Source organism: Balaenoptera borealis, assembly GCF_965194805.1.
Source record: "Balaenoptera borealis genome assembly, chromosome: 16".
Taxonomy (NCBI): domain Eukaryota; kingdom Metazoa; phylum Chordata; class Mammalia; order Artiodactyla; family Balaenopteridae; genus Balaenoptera; species Balaenoptera borealis.
In genome coordinates, this window is record NC_138872.1 from 32,368,109 (window position 1) to 32,383,714 (window position 15,606).

The 15,606-nt window shown below is 44.7% G+C and overlaps 1 protein-coding gene across 4 annotated transcripts in view; it reads right to left on the reverse strand.

The window, feature by feature from the left end:
• Positions 1-426: 426 nt before the first annotated feature.
• Positions 427-15,606, reverse strand: part of SLC23A2 (solute carrier family 23 member 2) — a 141,888-nt gene continuing 126,708 nt past the window's right edge. For 3 of the 4 annotated variants that reach the window (XM_082359061.1, XM_082359059.1, XM_082359060.1), the window contains 6 exons: positions 15,162-15,309; positions 13,926-14,031; positions 8,397-8,526; positions 7,576-7,713; positions 6,616-6,711; positions 427-5,032 (listed from right to left, as the gene is read on the reverse strand). In XM_082359061.1, the coding sequence (XP_082215187.1) occupies positions 4,800-5,032; positions 6,616-6,711; positions 7,576-7,713; positions 8,397-8,526; positions 13,926-14,031; positions 15,162-15,309 (851 nt within the window). In that variant the 3' untranslated portion in view covers positions 427-4,799. The remainder of the gene's footprint in view (positions 5,033-6,615; positions 6,712-7,575; positions 7,714-8,396; positions 8,527-13,925; positions 14,032-15,161; positions 15,310-15,606) is intronic. The other variant, XM_082359062.1, reaches the window with a different exon arrangement.

Here is a 15,606-nt window from a genome sequence, read left to right on the forward strand (position 1 = left end):
TCAGCATTTCCCGTCCCAGCCTAAACAGTTGGCCTGAAGGGGCCAAGACTGCTCTGGGAGCCTTTGATTCCACTGTGTGGACACGACAGCCTTTCTGGTCCCTAAAAGGTCTCCAGCCTCCAGATATCACTAACTTACTAAGAGACTCATAATTTCATGCCAAAGTCCAGCATGAGTGCATCCTCTAACCAAGGTCTCCCTTCCCCCTTGGGCATCCTCCCAAGGAGCCCACCGTGGTTCTCTAGCTGTGGGGGCCAATGATACTTCAGCAACTGCTTTCCTCCTTTGAGTCTTCGAGGTATCTAACAAAGGTGAACTTGTTGAACTAAAATTTTTACTAGTCGAGTTCCCTCCCCTAAGTGATGACTTTTAAATAATGACAGGTTTCTTTAAAGACCAGCCAAAGAAGGTATGTGAACAGCAGAACGGTGTCCAGGAGAGCTTTTATTTGTACGGAACAGTTTTAAAAATACAGAATAAAATAGCTTTATCTCTACTATTATTCACAACATCTGGTCCAAATATTACATATTTTTAAAATACTTAAACGTTTAATGAAGCCATGTTAGAAAAACAATATGAAAATTCTTTTTAAAAACTCCATAAAAGAATTAGACATCTCAAAAAACAACCCCACCCCAAATACCCTCAGTATGCAAAATAAAAAACAAACAAAATCCCAGAAAGGTATATAGCCAAAGTCAGTCACAAAAACTTAAGGAAAATATAGGCATCCCCACTGTTTTAAGAACAGTCAGAAATTTATTAACATGTCAAACAAAGGTTGTTACGAACGAACAAAAAGGGTATTAACTTGACTGTCAGTAAGACGGCACCACTGGGAAGGGTGTCCTAAGTGTTGGGAAACACGCAGAGAGCAATTCTAAGGAGGCTGGATGTTACTAGTGTAGAGTGAAGACGAGGCACAGTCAAGAACAGACTAAAAGGACAGGAATGTGTGGAGGCTGCTGAAAAGGGATCCTCTGCGCTAACGTGCTTCACAGGTCCACGGGCAGATGCTGAACGCTGGCAAAAACGGGCAATCTTCTTGCACTACTCCAGTTGTGACTGCGGGAAGGGTGGAGGGTGGAGGAGATCCTATTCTCTGTGTCAAAATCATAAGGGGACAGAGCACAACACGCATGGCATGTGAGGCCCCAGGTGTTTCCCCAAAGCCAACAGTGGCTCCCTGGAGAAGTGGGCCCTGTGAGAGCTCAGGCTGCCACGGTGTCCAGGGGGCACAGCTGGGTGAGCACACCAGGGGGCAGCAACAGTCACGCCAGGCCTGCTGCCTGCAGCTGAGCATCCACCCCAAGCCGTGGGGGTGAGTGTGCAGGATGCTGCCTGTCTTTGTGCCAGACAGGTTCTGGGATGAGGCTTCCGCCACAGCTCCTTGTTCGTCTCCTATCTGGCCTGACCACTCTTGTGGCATCGATATTATGGAAGATTATAGTTGCCAACTTCAAGTCTAAGTTGCTAGTACCAATATTTCAGCAGAGACATGAATTAAAGAAATAACAACTTAGCTCATGGTCATAAAATATATGCATGGGTAAATAAAGTATACACACATACGAAAGATTCATCAATGGAGAAATTCTATCATCACATGACATTGTCATGAAAATTATCATTCCCTCCCTGGAAAACTGTGACTATTATCCTGGGTAGAAATGTTATTTTACTATATGGAAATACTGTAATATTCATGCATAAACCAGGTTGTCATCATGAAAGCCAGTATTCTACAGTATGAAGCAAATCCTGTGTGTGAATTTGTTACCATGAAAACGGGAAACCATAAGGACCCATGGTTAAGCCACTTCCCTTGCCTTGATCAATCACAAGAAACTTACTACAATCTAACATTTGAAACCATCTTAAGAAAGATTCTGTATCAGTGAATCTATGTTTAATTCCCTAGTGAGAATGAGAATGAAAATTGCCTACAAAGACTGGAGCCACTTCCCATTGTGAACCATTTAGATATTTTATCAAAACCAGTGGTGGGTTCGCCCTTGCCGCCACAGTGATATTGCAGCATCTACTGTCCTATTTATAAGTTTCTACTTTCCACATCAGGATCACCAATGTAAATGTGAAAACAGTGGGTAGGTATTCACGTGGGAATTGGAGGGTGAATGCCCTGCCCAAGGACATTCACATCCAAAATATCCTAAAACATTCTATTGGCCAATGCATAGCGGGTATGTGGCCCTAGCAATGCAAGTGGGAGGTGCACAGGCACAGACTGTGCATGGCCACTGTGTCCCCCAAAACCTCCCCTTCAGGTGTGTGCTTAAACACAAGAAGCAGATGAATATATTTTTCTTTCAACTACAGACTCATTCTGTAGCGTATCTGCTGGCCAGGGGACACTTCTTAATCTCCTGTCCCCTTCCCCCACCTTGGGCAGAGAATCTAAGTTGGCCCCAATGGAACAAGAAGGGCGAAAACCCTCTTTTTCCAGTAGGAGGTGTGGGCACAGGGCTTCTTTGCACATTTGAAGGCTTACGGAAAATATCCCCCCAGACCAGCAGATCTGAAACCTCTCAATAAGCCCGGCCCAGGAGAGTTTTCAGAAGGGAGAGGGTTCCTAGACATCTGAAGCACATGCCCTGAGTGTTACCCACTGGGAGGGAAGATACCTGGGTCAAGTTAAGCTGAAAGGAACTTGTTCCTGAATTACCAATGGTTCAGAGGCTTTCATTTGGATATTTGGTCCTTCTGCTCATCTAGAGAGCTAGAATACTGCAATCTCTGGGATGTTTTACAATTTTCCCCATTGTTCAGAGGAGAGAAATTGGAGATGCTGAGCAAAATACAAATAGAAGGAACTAAGCAACTAAGGGGACAACTAGGGCTGTCAGCCTCGAGGGCTTACCAAGTCAAACAGATGAAAATCACTTAACCAGTGTGCTTCTAAAGTAAATATGCACCAAATACACTTCAAAAAGAACATACCATACAAATTTAAATTTAGAATCTAAGTTCTTTACTTAATCTGCAATAAGGTCTTGGCAAAACAATGCAGTGGCTCTGAAGTGTCCTTGCCAGAATAGGCCTTAAAGCCCCAAACATTACAGGGGTCAAGGAGGCTGTAGTGACACAATAATGCTGCCAAAGACATCCCAGTGTGGTGAGCTGAGCCAGCTGCGGGGGCAGGAAGTTCACCATGTGGACACAAGGCTGCCAAGAGCCATGTTCTCACTGCCTGGTAAACAACCAGGTAAATACTTAAGAAGCACTACCTCAAGAAACAAGGTCACTCAGGATTTTCCTTTGATTGCAAATTTCAAGCCAAATTCAATAAAAGTTATTTTTGTCAGAAACAATTTAATATTATTAATTAGAATTCAACAGAGGGGGCCTGCCAGCTGCTCTTCTTACTACCTTCAGCAATAACTTAAACAGGAAAGGCAGCATTTGGCCAGGGGATCTAATCTTCCCCTCTGCAAAATCAAAAGCCAGTGGACATTCAACATGGCAACTCACAGAAAGTCTCCTTAAGCCTTAACTGCCAGATATGAATGGCAACAGAACTGCAGTGATTAATTTTCCAGGAGGCCGCACCATTCAATATGGCGGCTGTTTGTCACCTGCCGCAGCTTCCCTTCTTCACAAAACAAATTCACGTATAACTTAACCCACGGTTTCTGGGCTCTGGTCCAGTAGTCAGTTTTGATAAATAGATTAAGCATTACGTATTTACACTTTCATGGTATCAAGCAATACAAAACACAACCACAATAATGGTTACTGGCCTTTAAGAGCCAGGACAACAAGCTTCCCTGATGGTGTCAACAGCTTTACAAATGCTGGTTCCTTTCTTAATGGGGGATAGGAGGTGAGGGACGAGTAATAGGTATGTAAGGTAAGAGGGTCACATGGAAAAACACTGAATTCAAAAATCTATAGTCAATAACATTAAATAGGAATAAAATCTTGTAATAATAGATACACACAACAATAACTGACATCCACATGTCAGCAGAACCAAGACCCCCATAAACACCTGCTTGGTGCCCTCATGGGCACTCTATACCCGTCACACCAGCCAGGAGTGATAAATGCCAGATAGAGTGTCTCAGCTACTAGTAAAAAAAAAAGAGGCCAATATGAGATGTGCTGGCCCAGCTTGGGCCAGGGTGGCACCAAGAAAGTGCAGTTGAGAATCAGATACTGATTTCAAGGTACCTTCCCTTCCCGTCCAATCCCCCAATTTCCATTTTAATTATATCTGTACAGACTTTACCCATGCACAGATTTGGGCATAGGGTAAGCATGTCACTGTTTTCAACTGGCCAGCAGCCACCTCCTACAGGAGTATCAGGGAACACAGAATCTCATTTGACAATGCAAGGATACTGGTGCCCCTTGACCAGAGGAGGTCTTTGCAGGTGAAGGTCCTGGTGCTTCCAAGCACAGAAAGCCCCTGGACCCTGGAGATGGCCTGTAAGAAAGCTAGCACAGGGTGTTAGAAGGGGACTGAAAACAAGGAATCGCTGTGGGCTTCAAGCATCCACTCCCACGGGAGGACAGGAACTTCAAATTCAGTGACCATGGCCAGCAATGGATGCTCTCAAGGGCAAAGGGTCAAGGGCTTAAATAAAAAGATAGGTGAGACACCATATTAGACAGGATCACAACCCACAACAAAAAAGCTACTTGTAATCTGTCTTAGCTCTGGGGTGGACAATGTAACTGCAGATCTACAGACATATATGTTACTGCTTGTTACTCAGCAAGGAACTACAGGTTCATGCCTCACTGCGGCTGGGCCACAGGGCGAGCTACGGCTATACTGTGGCCTGCGAGTCTTCATCTGAACTCCGGCTGTTAGCGCTCTTCCTGAGGCCTTTCCATGTGTAGCCTGCAAAGGTTGGGCTGATGGGTAAGTAGCTGAAACATCTGTATTTTTTAATAGTGTTCATGCCAAATGGCAAGTCATAGGATTCCATGCCATCAAGAGACTTGCTCCCTTTGCCCACGCCCTTCTTCCATTTCCTGATTCCCCTCTCCTCTGGAGTACCTGTGGAACACACACACACAACAAAACAAAAACAGAACAATGGAATGTTTAGTTAAATAGTTCTACCAAGAATTGAGATTCTCCACTGCTGCTATCTCATAGATTGAAAGGAATGGGATGACAGAAAAGAACACTTGAGGAGTAGCCGATGCCCAATCCAGAAATCTAAGAATCACTAATCCCTCAAAACAACCACTTCTCTCTAAAACGCCAATCTGATCTTGCAAAATGGGGCCCAGAGTCATTATTACAACTCACAATGCCTTCACCACTTGGTCATTGCACACCCACCCACCACTCATCCAGACATATCACTTTTTATACTGTTTTGCTCCATTTCAGTGGGTGGGGGGTGTATTTGTCACATATTCCCCACTTGTTGTGCTCCTCTGAGGATGAACTGCCACTGGCATAACACTCCTGGCAATTCTGTACCCTGACAGATGAGTCAGGGAGAAAGATCTGGACCGACAGGGTTCAGCAACTCCTGGACTCCTTTTCAAAAATCTTTCCAGTGCAGAGAGGAGCACTGGCACCTGCTTTTAGCTACATGGGAGCCCTAACAATGTACTTCTCTGCCTGAGCCTGGGTGGTGAGCTTGACTCTATGGTGCAGGGCTTAGGAACCTCTCACATATAAGCTATGCCCTCCCATGGGCATTTCATTAATAAAACTGACTTTAATTTCCATCTGCCTGACTCCTTTGTCTCTCTCTCACTTAGTGCTGACTTAGGAGAGAAAGAGGATGTTACTGGCCTCCCACAAATCTAACACCTTCCACCTATTCATGTGTGTGATTCCTTCTGCCAGATGTGTTCACCCCTCACTCCCCTAGTAACCTCTTCTTGATTGAGGCTTTTTGGAGGTAGGTTACGGGCAAAATCTCAATAAAACCTTCAAGCTCAAGAATAAACATCATCCTTCCTTGACAGTGGATGAATCTACTAGTGCATCCATGGCAGCACTTTACAACGATACAAAGCAGCCTCCTCTAGGAAGCTGGGAAGGCCCCAAGGCAGGGCCCACATCATATCCTAGTCCATCACCCGGCACTTGGCATAGAATGCACCAGCTGTGAAACAAGGGCTATGGGTGTTGCAGAGAGAGCTGACTCCAGACATCTCTCAGGCACTGGTCCTGGCAGTGGTCTGCCTCTGGAATGACTCATTTAAAGGACAGGCTCCACAAGGAGGAGAAGTGCTGCCCACTGGTAGCAGTTGGCTCAGGAGTGTGTGAACAAGTCAACAAAAGCCAAACTGCAGAGCTCCAGGCAAGGCTGAGCAGAAGGGCAGGCAGCTGGAGCATGCTTAAGGCATCCCGCTGCCACTTCACCATATGCAAGGAATTCATCTGCTTTTTCTTAAATGTAATTCAGCAAGAAGGAAAAAAAAAAACTAAGTTTATTAGCAAAAAAGTGATTCATGAAAGGTGGCTGAAAGTGTCATCTTAACCACTTTAGAAAAGACAGTTTTAACCAGTGATTGCTTTGAACTGATTCACTCTTCCTGCTTCCCATATTTATTTGGCAAAAAAAAAGTATGTAATTACGTATGTAATAAGCATGTTTGATATATACCACATACCTGGGATGGTGTTATCCAAAATAAAAGCCACACAGCCTCCTACAAACATAGCAGTTGTGAGAAGAACATTCAACACTTGATCGATTCCTGTTATCCCTGAAAATGACATAGCAACTGGTCACTGCCAGTCAGAATAGGCCTGCCCTTGACTTAGAAAGGAACACTGGGGTGGACACTAATTGCCAGTCCGTCAATACAGTGCATTAAAGTGTAAATTTCTGCTATGCACGTGTAGATAAATTTTTGCCAGTAACATGTTAAACTACTATGAATGCTTTCAACAATAATCAAAAGTTATCTCCATAAGGAAAATTCCTAACAATGGTTCACAGAAGATAAATCTAACAGAGTGAAGTTCAACCTGTAATGAACTATGAAGACTTTGGGGGTGGAGGGGGGTGTTGTTTGCAGATTAAAAAAAAAAAATCAATATAAAAGATGGCTGTTGTAAGGCTGAAAATTTTACAAAGTGAATAACAAGACAACAAAAATATTTGTGGAGTCAGCAATCAAATGAAGGGCTTCAGAATTCTGGGTTACTAATTAGTGCTTAGCTTCTTTTAATTAGGAGCAACTTTATTTCTAAAGATGTTATCACATGAATGAGATATATTAAGACAGAAGTTCACACACTTTCTATATTTAAAAATATAATGATCCCCAACAGAAAAATAACACGTGTTTGGTTTGGTGAGAATATGGAGAAATAGAAATCACTGTGTCCCACATACCTGGTGGGAATGTAAAATGGTTCACCTGCTATGGAAAACAGGTGGTTAGGAGTGCAAAGGGCTTCCAGATAAGCTTCGGCCAAGTGGGATTTAAATGAAAAACATAGATGAACATTCATCAGAATGATTCTTGAAGTTCCAAAGTCCCCTCCAACTGGTGGTGAGCTGTTTGTGAACTGCTGGCTGTGGTTCCAACTTCCCCACAAGATTCAAGGCCTGTTTTTCCTACCTGTGACGAGAGGGTTCTGTCTGAGGTAACTTGGAAGGACAAGCCCAAAGAAGATTGAAAATCCAAGCACAAAGAGGTTCCGGGAAGAATTTAAATCAATGAACTGCAGGTTAGAGAGTCCAACAGCTGTGATCATTCCTGGAGAGAAAAACATTAGACCACAAGTTCCATTATCTCATCTATGGCATGGATGATAGATACACTGTCGAAGACAGACTCCCTACAATGTCCTTTCTCGGTCCCATCAGAAACAGGTTGGGAGACCTGTGTAGTGACAGGACAGGGACCAAAATGTGACAACCTGGGTCTCTGATCCAAATGACCGTCGGCCTAGGCACTATTTGGGCCTAAATAAGGGGCATAAACATCCCACTATGCTTTTTTTAGGCCAGGCAGAAAACTAAGGACATTGGTTCTCCCTCAAAAACTTGATTCAAACAATTTCAATTACATTGGGAAATGCACCCAAATATCAAGTCCCTGATTACTACAGCTGAATGGCACAGAGATCGAGTCCCATCGTAAAAATGGTCAGTTTTAAATGGCCCAGAGGGGAAGATATCTGAGTTTAAATCAATTAGAAATGGCAATTAGAGGGAATAAAATTTAATTTGATTTTTCCTAGCTCAATTATTCTACCTTTAACATCAATTCAACTCAGAAAGTGATATGTGTTTTTATGTTTTTAAGGTATGTCCTTTTGTATTTTAAAAAAGAAATTTATCGTTACCTTCAATCTCACTGAAGGGATTCCTTAGCAAATGTGAAGAAAGAAAAGGAGCCTGAGAAGGAAGCCGGCTATCAAGGAAATGGAATTTTACCAAAGAGAGTACAGAAGAGGGCGCCAAGCACAGGATCCGGGAGCGAGGCGAAGAGGGCGCTGAACTTTCCAATCATGCCTAATGCGAGCATGAGTGCTGCGCCGTACTGTATCACCCGACGACTGCCAACCTGTGGGACACACAGAGGGCAGAGAAAGGCGTTCACCTCAAGGCTCTCCAGCAGCACACACAACTACTCAGGCCCCGTGGGAAAATGTGACAAAACCCACAGGCAAAATCTGGATTACTCTTAAAACTTTTAGTTAAGAGGGTTCAGTCTCATTTCACAATGAGGATACTCAATTAGAGTACTCAATACTCTAAACACATAAATATTACTATAAACACAACTAGAGTAAAAAGATTACCACCACCTTTCCTTGTTTCCATCCCATCCGGTTCTTGCCAGAAGCTGACTGTTCTGCTCTCCTTGACTACGGGGATCCTGGGGCTCAGCCTTTGCATCTCCGAGCCCTGGGCAATGTCACCTCAGTGTGCACCTGCTCCTGCGCTCTGGTCCTGGGTTTCTAATGCCCACAGTCACTGGCCAGGATGATCTTCTAGTGTCTCAAATGCAAAATGCAAAAACTACACTTGGCCCCTGCTTCTCTTCTGGGTTCTGGCACATCAGACAAAACCCCCAAACATTTCTGGAACTACTTTTCCTCCTGGTGTATTACTCATTAGAGGTGGCACAGCCTGGAGACCAAAGAGTGCAGGAGCTGCCTGGCTCCTGTCTCTGCTCCACCTCTAACTATGAGACAGGCATTAGCCTCTCTGGGTGGCAGGATCCTCATCTCTGTAACAATGAACGGTGTGCTTCTGCTTTGAGGATTAAATGAGATGCATGTAAAATAGTCTGAACAGCACCTGGGAAGCATTAGGTTATTTGACAGCCTCCCACCTGAACTTGCTGCCTCTGGCCTTTCCTCTGCCCACATGCCCTCCCCACTACGATGGAGTGACCTCTTTAACATTGTGACTTGGGAGGTCAGTCCCCTGCCTAAGTCTTCGGGTTCTCATCCCCCTTCTGGCCAGTTCTCAGACACATCTTTCAAAATACTACCCCAATGCTACCTCTTCTGCAAAGCCTTCTTTGATTCCAAGGCTTGGCTTCCCCAACTCTGGACTTCTGCGGCACCATGTAAAGCATTTCCCATGTGGTCCCAACTTTATTGGTTAAGCTTGATCTCTGCCTTCTAGAAGCGTCCATCTAGTCCACTGTCACCCAGGTAGCGAGAGATGGAGCTAGCACTGGGCTCAAGAATCCTGCACTGTTGGCCCCTACTCTGTGTTGCCTCTCCCAGAAAAACATCCTGAGGACATAAACTGGATAAAAGAGGTTCCAGAAATGGAATAGTGCCCACAGGGCTTTATGTATGACTTACAGTGAATAGAAGATGGCTACTTAAATTTTAAGTAACTAAAATGAAATGAAATGTAAAAGTCAGTCCGTCAGTTGTACTAGCCACATTTCAAGTGCTCAGTAGGCATGTGTGGCTGGGGGCTCCCACAGGGTATAGTGCAGGTACAGAACATTTCCACTACTGCACTGTTCTCCTGGATGATGCTGGGCTGGACCTTCCAACAGCTTCTCAATGTGCCCAAGGGTCAAGTTCAGAATAAGAATTGAATCTTTCACTGAGCTGTCCAGCTAGAATCAGTCACAGCTGACACTGGAGCCTAGCGTCCATTACTCCAACTTACAGTTCCTCCCATTATACCACCACTATGTGCAGGGGAGCAGTGAAAAGGTCATGCAAACTGGCAAACGGAGCAAAAATTACTTACGCTTGGCTGTAATACATGATTAGGAAGGCTTTCATTTACAAATAGCTTGTTTTTCAGCATTTTCAAGGACCTACTACGTGACCAGCACTTGGGAAACTGGGATGGGGGGTGGTGATGGATACAAAGATGAGTAAGTCACAAGCTTATGATCAAATAATTGTACTGTTGCAATTGTTATGTTGCGTGGGAGTCCAGTGGGAGGAGATAACTCTGAAAAGTTGGGGAGGGTTCCCTGGAGATGGTCTTGAGGCATGAGTAAGAGAAAGAGCAACCAGACAGAGGGATCCACCTCCCAGCAGGGTCAGCCCTGTTAGGTGTGCAGGGGGGGAGGGCTGAGCTGGCCCTAGGGATGCCTGAAACAATAAATCTCTTATGAAAACCATTCAAGGAAGGCTGATCTGCCTTAGATGCTGTCCAAAAAAAGCAGCAAGTTAGCCATTCTTCTGTTCAACAAACATTAACTGAGTGCCTATTATACATTTCTGTTCCAAACACCAGAGACACAGCCCTAAAATCCCTGCCCTGCTGGTGCTTACATGGAGCCTTCATATCTCCTTTCTCCACTCCCTGGAATCACCTCCCAGACTCCCTTCTGATCTCCTTCCTGAACTGTGGCTTTGCCTAGGGCCATTGAAAAATCGACACTGCATTTCTGACTTTCCAAAGTGTTCAACAGGGTGGTATGCTGCAGAGAAGAAATGACCTCCCTCTGGATACCATCAAAGAGACAGTTCAGCCAGGGAAGATGGTGTTTACTCTTCCTAGAAATAAACTTAGGGCTAAATATCATATAACAGTATCTCTATTTTGCTTATTTAGCCCATGCTAGGTGCTTTACGTCAAGTTATTAATTCCAAAACCTTGCAAGCTATCTTTATAGACAAGGGTATAGAAACTCAGAGAGGTGACGTAACTTGCCAGTGGTCACTTTCGGAGAATGTGATGGAGCCAGGGCTGGATCCAAAGCAGCCACCTCCCTACCATGCCATGCTGCCCTTCTCTGTGGGACAGACACTGGAACACACTCAGCAGAGAAGTCCTGCACATGGAATCCAACCCATCCAACCCTCAGAACTTCAGAAAACACAATGGGGTAGGCAGCCTCAACTCTGATCAAATAGTTAGAATGTCCATGTCTGTACATGGAACGCCATAACTGGATGAAGGATAGCAAACAGTGGAGTTGCCAGGAAATGGAGGTAGATTCTCCGCAAGAGCCACAGATGACCCTCTTTCTATTTGTTCTGGAAGTCTGAGACAGTGGTCCAGACAGTGCTGTCTGGAAGAATTTCATACAGTGATGGAAACGTTCTGTATCTGTGCTTTCCTTTGGCAGCCACCAGCCACATGGGGCTACTGACTACCATATTAGACAACACAGATCTAGATCTAGAATTGTCAGATTTCAGATCTCAGTTCTAATCAGAAAAATGACTGTGCCAAGTCCTTCAGCTGGACAAGAGGCAGAATACTGCCTATAACCTTGTGCTTCCTTTTTCCTGGGCAGGAATCTTCCATCAGCCACATGGCTCAGGCCACAGAGAAGTTTCTGGTGCAAGTCCTTCTTCCCCACCCCAAGGCATCTGTGTAGATGGCTCAATTATACCCCCTTGTGAGTCAGGGCAATGGAAACCAATTCCAGGGCTGATACTGCTCTCAAATGGATAAGACCTTCACCTAGGGTAAGTGGGTCCAAAGGGATTCTGAGGTAAGATCAATTGGCTCAATTAAAAAATGCGGGCAGGGTGCCTTTTCAGAATAAGCTAGCACCATCCAAATTATAATAAAGATAATTATTCCCCAAACCAGCTCAGTCAAGTTTTAGAAGGAACCTTAGTGACAGCACTACTTACTCCCTACAGTGACCTTCGTTAAATTATGTGATGATGTGTTTTAAAAAGGTGCAGAAAGGGAGCTGGCTTGTTAAACTGTTTCCCCAAGAGTCTCTCCATCTATAATAATTTTACTACTCCGTTATTTTGGATTAGTTATATGTCTACAGGTTCATGGCAGCAAACTGGCTAAAGAGTGAGTGGCTTATGCCCCATTTGGTGCCCATTTGACCCTTCCCTTAGCTCTGTGTGCTCAGCATCTGCTCTCACTATGGGCAGCAATAGAACCCAGGCATCCTGGAGGAAGTGCCCATCAGGCAGCCCTCACATGTCATGTGCCAGGAGCAACAGGCAGCAGGTGGGGCCACCAGCACACCTGAGGCTGAGCTCTGTGATGGCCTGGCCAACTTACAGGAAACCAACCAGCATGTCAGGCTTGCACAATGCATGCCCTGCTCCCTCTCACTTGGATTTGCAGTTATAATTAACCAAACTAAGTATTTGGTTTCTTTTTATCTGGTTATATAATCTTGCAGAGGGCTGGAGAAGGATTTCTAATTTTAGAGAGGTCAAACAGTTCTAGAAGGCTCCAGCCCACCCCCAAGTTCTCAAGTTCAGGAGGAAGACCTCTGACGCATGCAGGCCACCCTAGACGGTGAACCAGTTCTAACGGTGTCTAGCTGCGCAACATACAATGGCCAGGGCCGAGCCGCATTCCTCAACACCCTGGGCAAACAGCAAGCTTTGGCCCAAAGCAACTGGGATATAAAATTTATTTGCTAGTAAATTTGAAAGGCCGAGAAGCAGCCTCCTTTTTACTGAAGCTGGATTATGGTGTCTGTGTTTGGAGTGGGGTGGGGAGGAGAGACAAGTGGGGAGGACTTCAGACCCAGGCACTGCTTCAACCTGAGTGACTCACTGTGGTTTGTTCTGCCACTAACTCCACAACAGATTTCATCTGAAAGAGAAGAATGATGCTGCTGCAGTTTTAAAACTGTGTTACTGTAAGATTGATTTATTTGTAATGAGTAATATAATTTCTCATCTAGAACTAGTGCCATCTCCTAACTGGTCTCCTGTTTCTATCCTCTCTCCCGCCCACCATGTTCTACTTTCATCATAGCAGCCATAGTGATTCTTTAAAAAAAAAAAAAAAAAATCAGATGGAGCCACACCCTGCGGCCCCCACTTCCACTCGGCCCCTGGCCGCCTGTAGGGCTGCAGCACCTGGCCCTCAGCTACCCCAAGAACCTCACCTGCTCCTACCAGGCCGACGCCTACTCCCCTCTCTGCTTCCTGCCCCACTGGCCTCCTTGCTCATCTGCAGCGTGCCAGCCTGCTCCTGTGATAGGCTTTGCACTGGCGGTTGCCCTGCCGGAATGAATGCCCCTCCCCAGGTACCTGCACAGTTCCCTCCCTCAGCTTCGCCAGGTCTTTGCTCAAAGTCATCTTCTCAACGCGGCTTAGCCTGACTACCCGATTTAACACTTACCCTCCTGATCCCCCACCCTGCCCCATATTTCTGTCATACTTATTATGCTTACTATTTATTGCTTGTCTTCCTCTGTTAGAATCTAAACTCCATAGACGATGGGGATATTTCTCTTTTTTATTCACTGATGTATCCCAAGTGCCTAGAACAGTAGCCTGGCAAAGGGTCAGTGCTTAATAAAAATTTGTGGAATGTATGAAGGAATAGCACCTGATGCCTGCCTACCCAGGTCAGTCAAGGCGAAAGAGACCTCTATCAGCATTCCAAAAACCCATCAATGAAAAAATAAGAGATGGGGAAGAAGATGATCTCGGAATTGGAGGCCATCCTTTTGGAACTCACAGTGGCCAGACCAATCAATGAAATGGATCAACATTTTGAGGCCCAACCATTTAATTAGAAAAATATTTGTACCTTAGTAATTCCCAAAACTCCAATGTTGGGACTGGATGAAGTAGAGCCATTCCCAGTACCAAATATGCCATCGAGAACACAGGAGAGACCCTCCACGAAAATCCCCCTAAAACGTAAAGGAATGGGGGAAAGAAAAACATTCATTCCATGGGAGAAATACTCTGAAATACACTCTAAATGGTTGTGGCCCAAAGGCAGGGCCCACAGACCTGTAGCCTCCACACTCCCCAGGAGGGGTTAGCAATGCAGACTCTCAGGCCCCACCCCAGATCTGAAGACCTGCATTTTAACAGGATTCTCCATGCTCATTCAACTTTGAGAAGCACATCTCTGAACCACACATCAGACACAAATGTTTAAAAATTATTCCAAGTTAAAAGATTTTAGCCAGAAATATAAAGTCATTTGTTGGAATCTAAGACAAACATGGGTCATCCATTGATTTGATTCCTTTCCTATTACTATATAGTTTTATCAGAAAGGAAATGCTTTGTAATTTTGTAAACATTAAAACTTTTAAAAGAATCAGTATGTAAGTAATTTACTCATATGCAATAACTCCATTAGAGAAAAACAGAAAAACCAGGACTCTAAACCCCAACAGAACCAATGGAAGAGATGCTAAGACACCAGCCCTTTGGATCTCATCACACACAATCCCTTCTGGAAGGGTGGCAGCTGGCTGGGAAAGGCGGAATGATCTGGGCTATTTTCTCTTCTCTGCAGCTTCCACAGGGCCCAATTTGCCCCCAGCATCCAGAAACTAAAGACCAGATGTGCTGAGAATATAAACTCCACAGCTCATAAACCTCTAGATTCTACAGACTTCATTTATTCCTGCTCTTGTCTCTCTCTATATGAATTGTAACTGTGAATAGAACAGCTGGGAAAACAAGAAATCAAAGGGGACAATATATCCATGACCCAAACCAAGCAAAGAACAATGGCAGTACCTGGTACTTGTTTTGGTGAGTTTAAGGTCTAAGGTCTGGAGTGATCTCACAGAGAATGTCTTATAGGATTGTTACCATGAGGACGAAGGGTGGGAATTCTGCTCCATATTATGGATGAGGAAAATCAGGGCAAAATGGGGGCAGTGACTTGTCCAAAATAAATAGCCAATAAAGAGCCCTGGTGCTTGGCTACTTCATGTTGAAACTCTTGGTTATCCAAACCAAAGAGCAAAGTATGAAGCGCTGGGCCCGATGAAGAGCTCGTTTTTTCTCAGGAACGCACCTGTTTATTGCATGGATGGGGGGCGGTGGGGCACAGGACAGCCTTGCACAGGCGTAGTAGTCCCCGATAGACTCGATAATACTGGCAACGACCGCACTGAGCATGCCGATGACACCAGCCGCAGAGATGGTGGGCAGTCCCCATTGAACTAAGGAAGGAAAACAAGCATGAAAGCCTCATGAACTTTCTTAGAGAGGCAGGCAAAAGTTTTCAGGACATTTGAGTCATTCAGTATGTCAGAGGACTCTACAAGATCCACTCAGATTTTTGAAGCTCATGGAAACTATTTGTTTATTTTTACACCTAAGTCATCAGTGCACTAGACGCCTGGGAATAGTTTCTGAGTTGGATGAAGACAGCCATAACCAGGATTGGTCTGCTTTATTTAAAAGAAGCAATTGTTTGGCTGGAAGAGGCGGGTGCTACTCTTCCTGCTTCAAAGCCA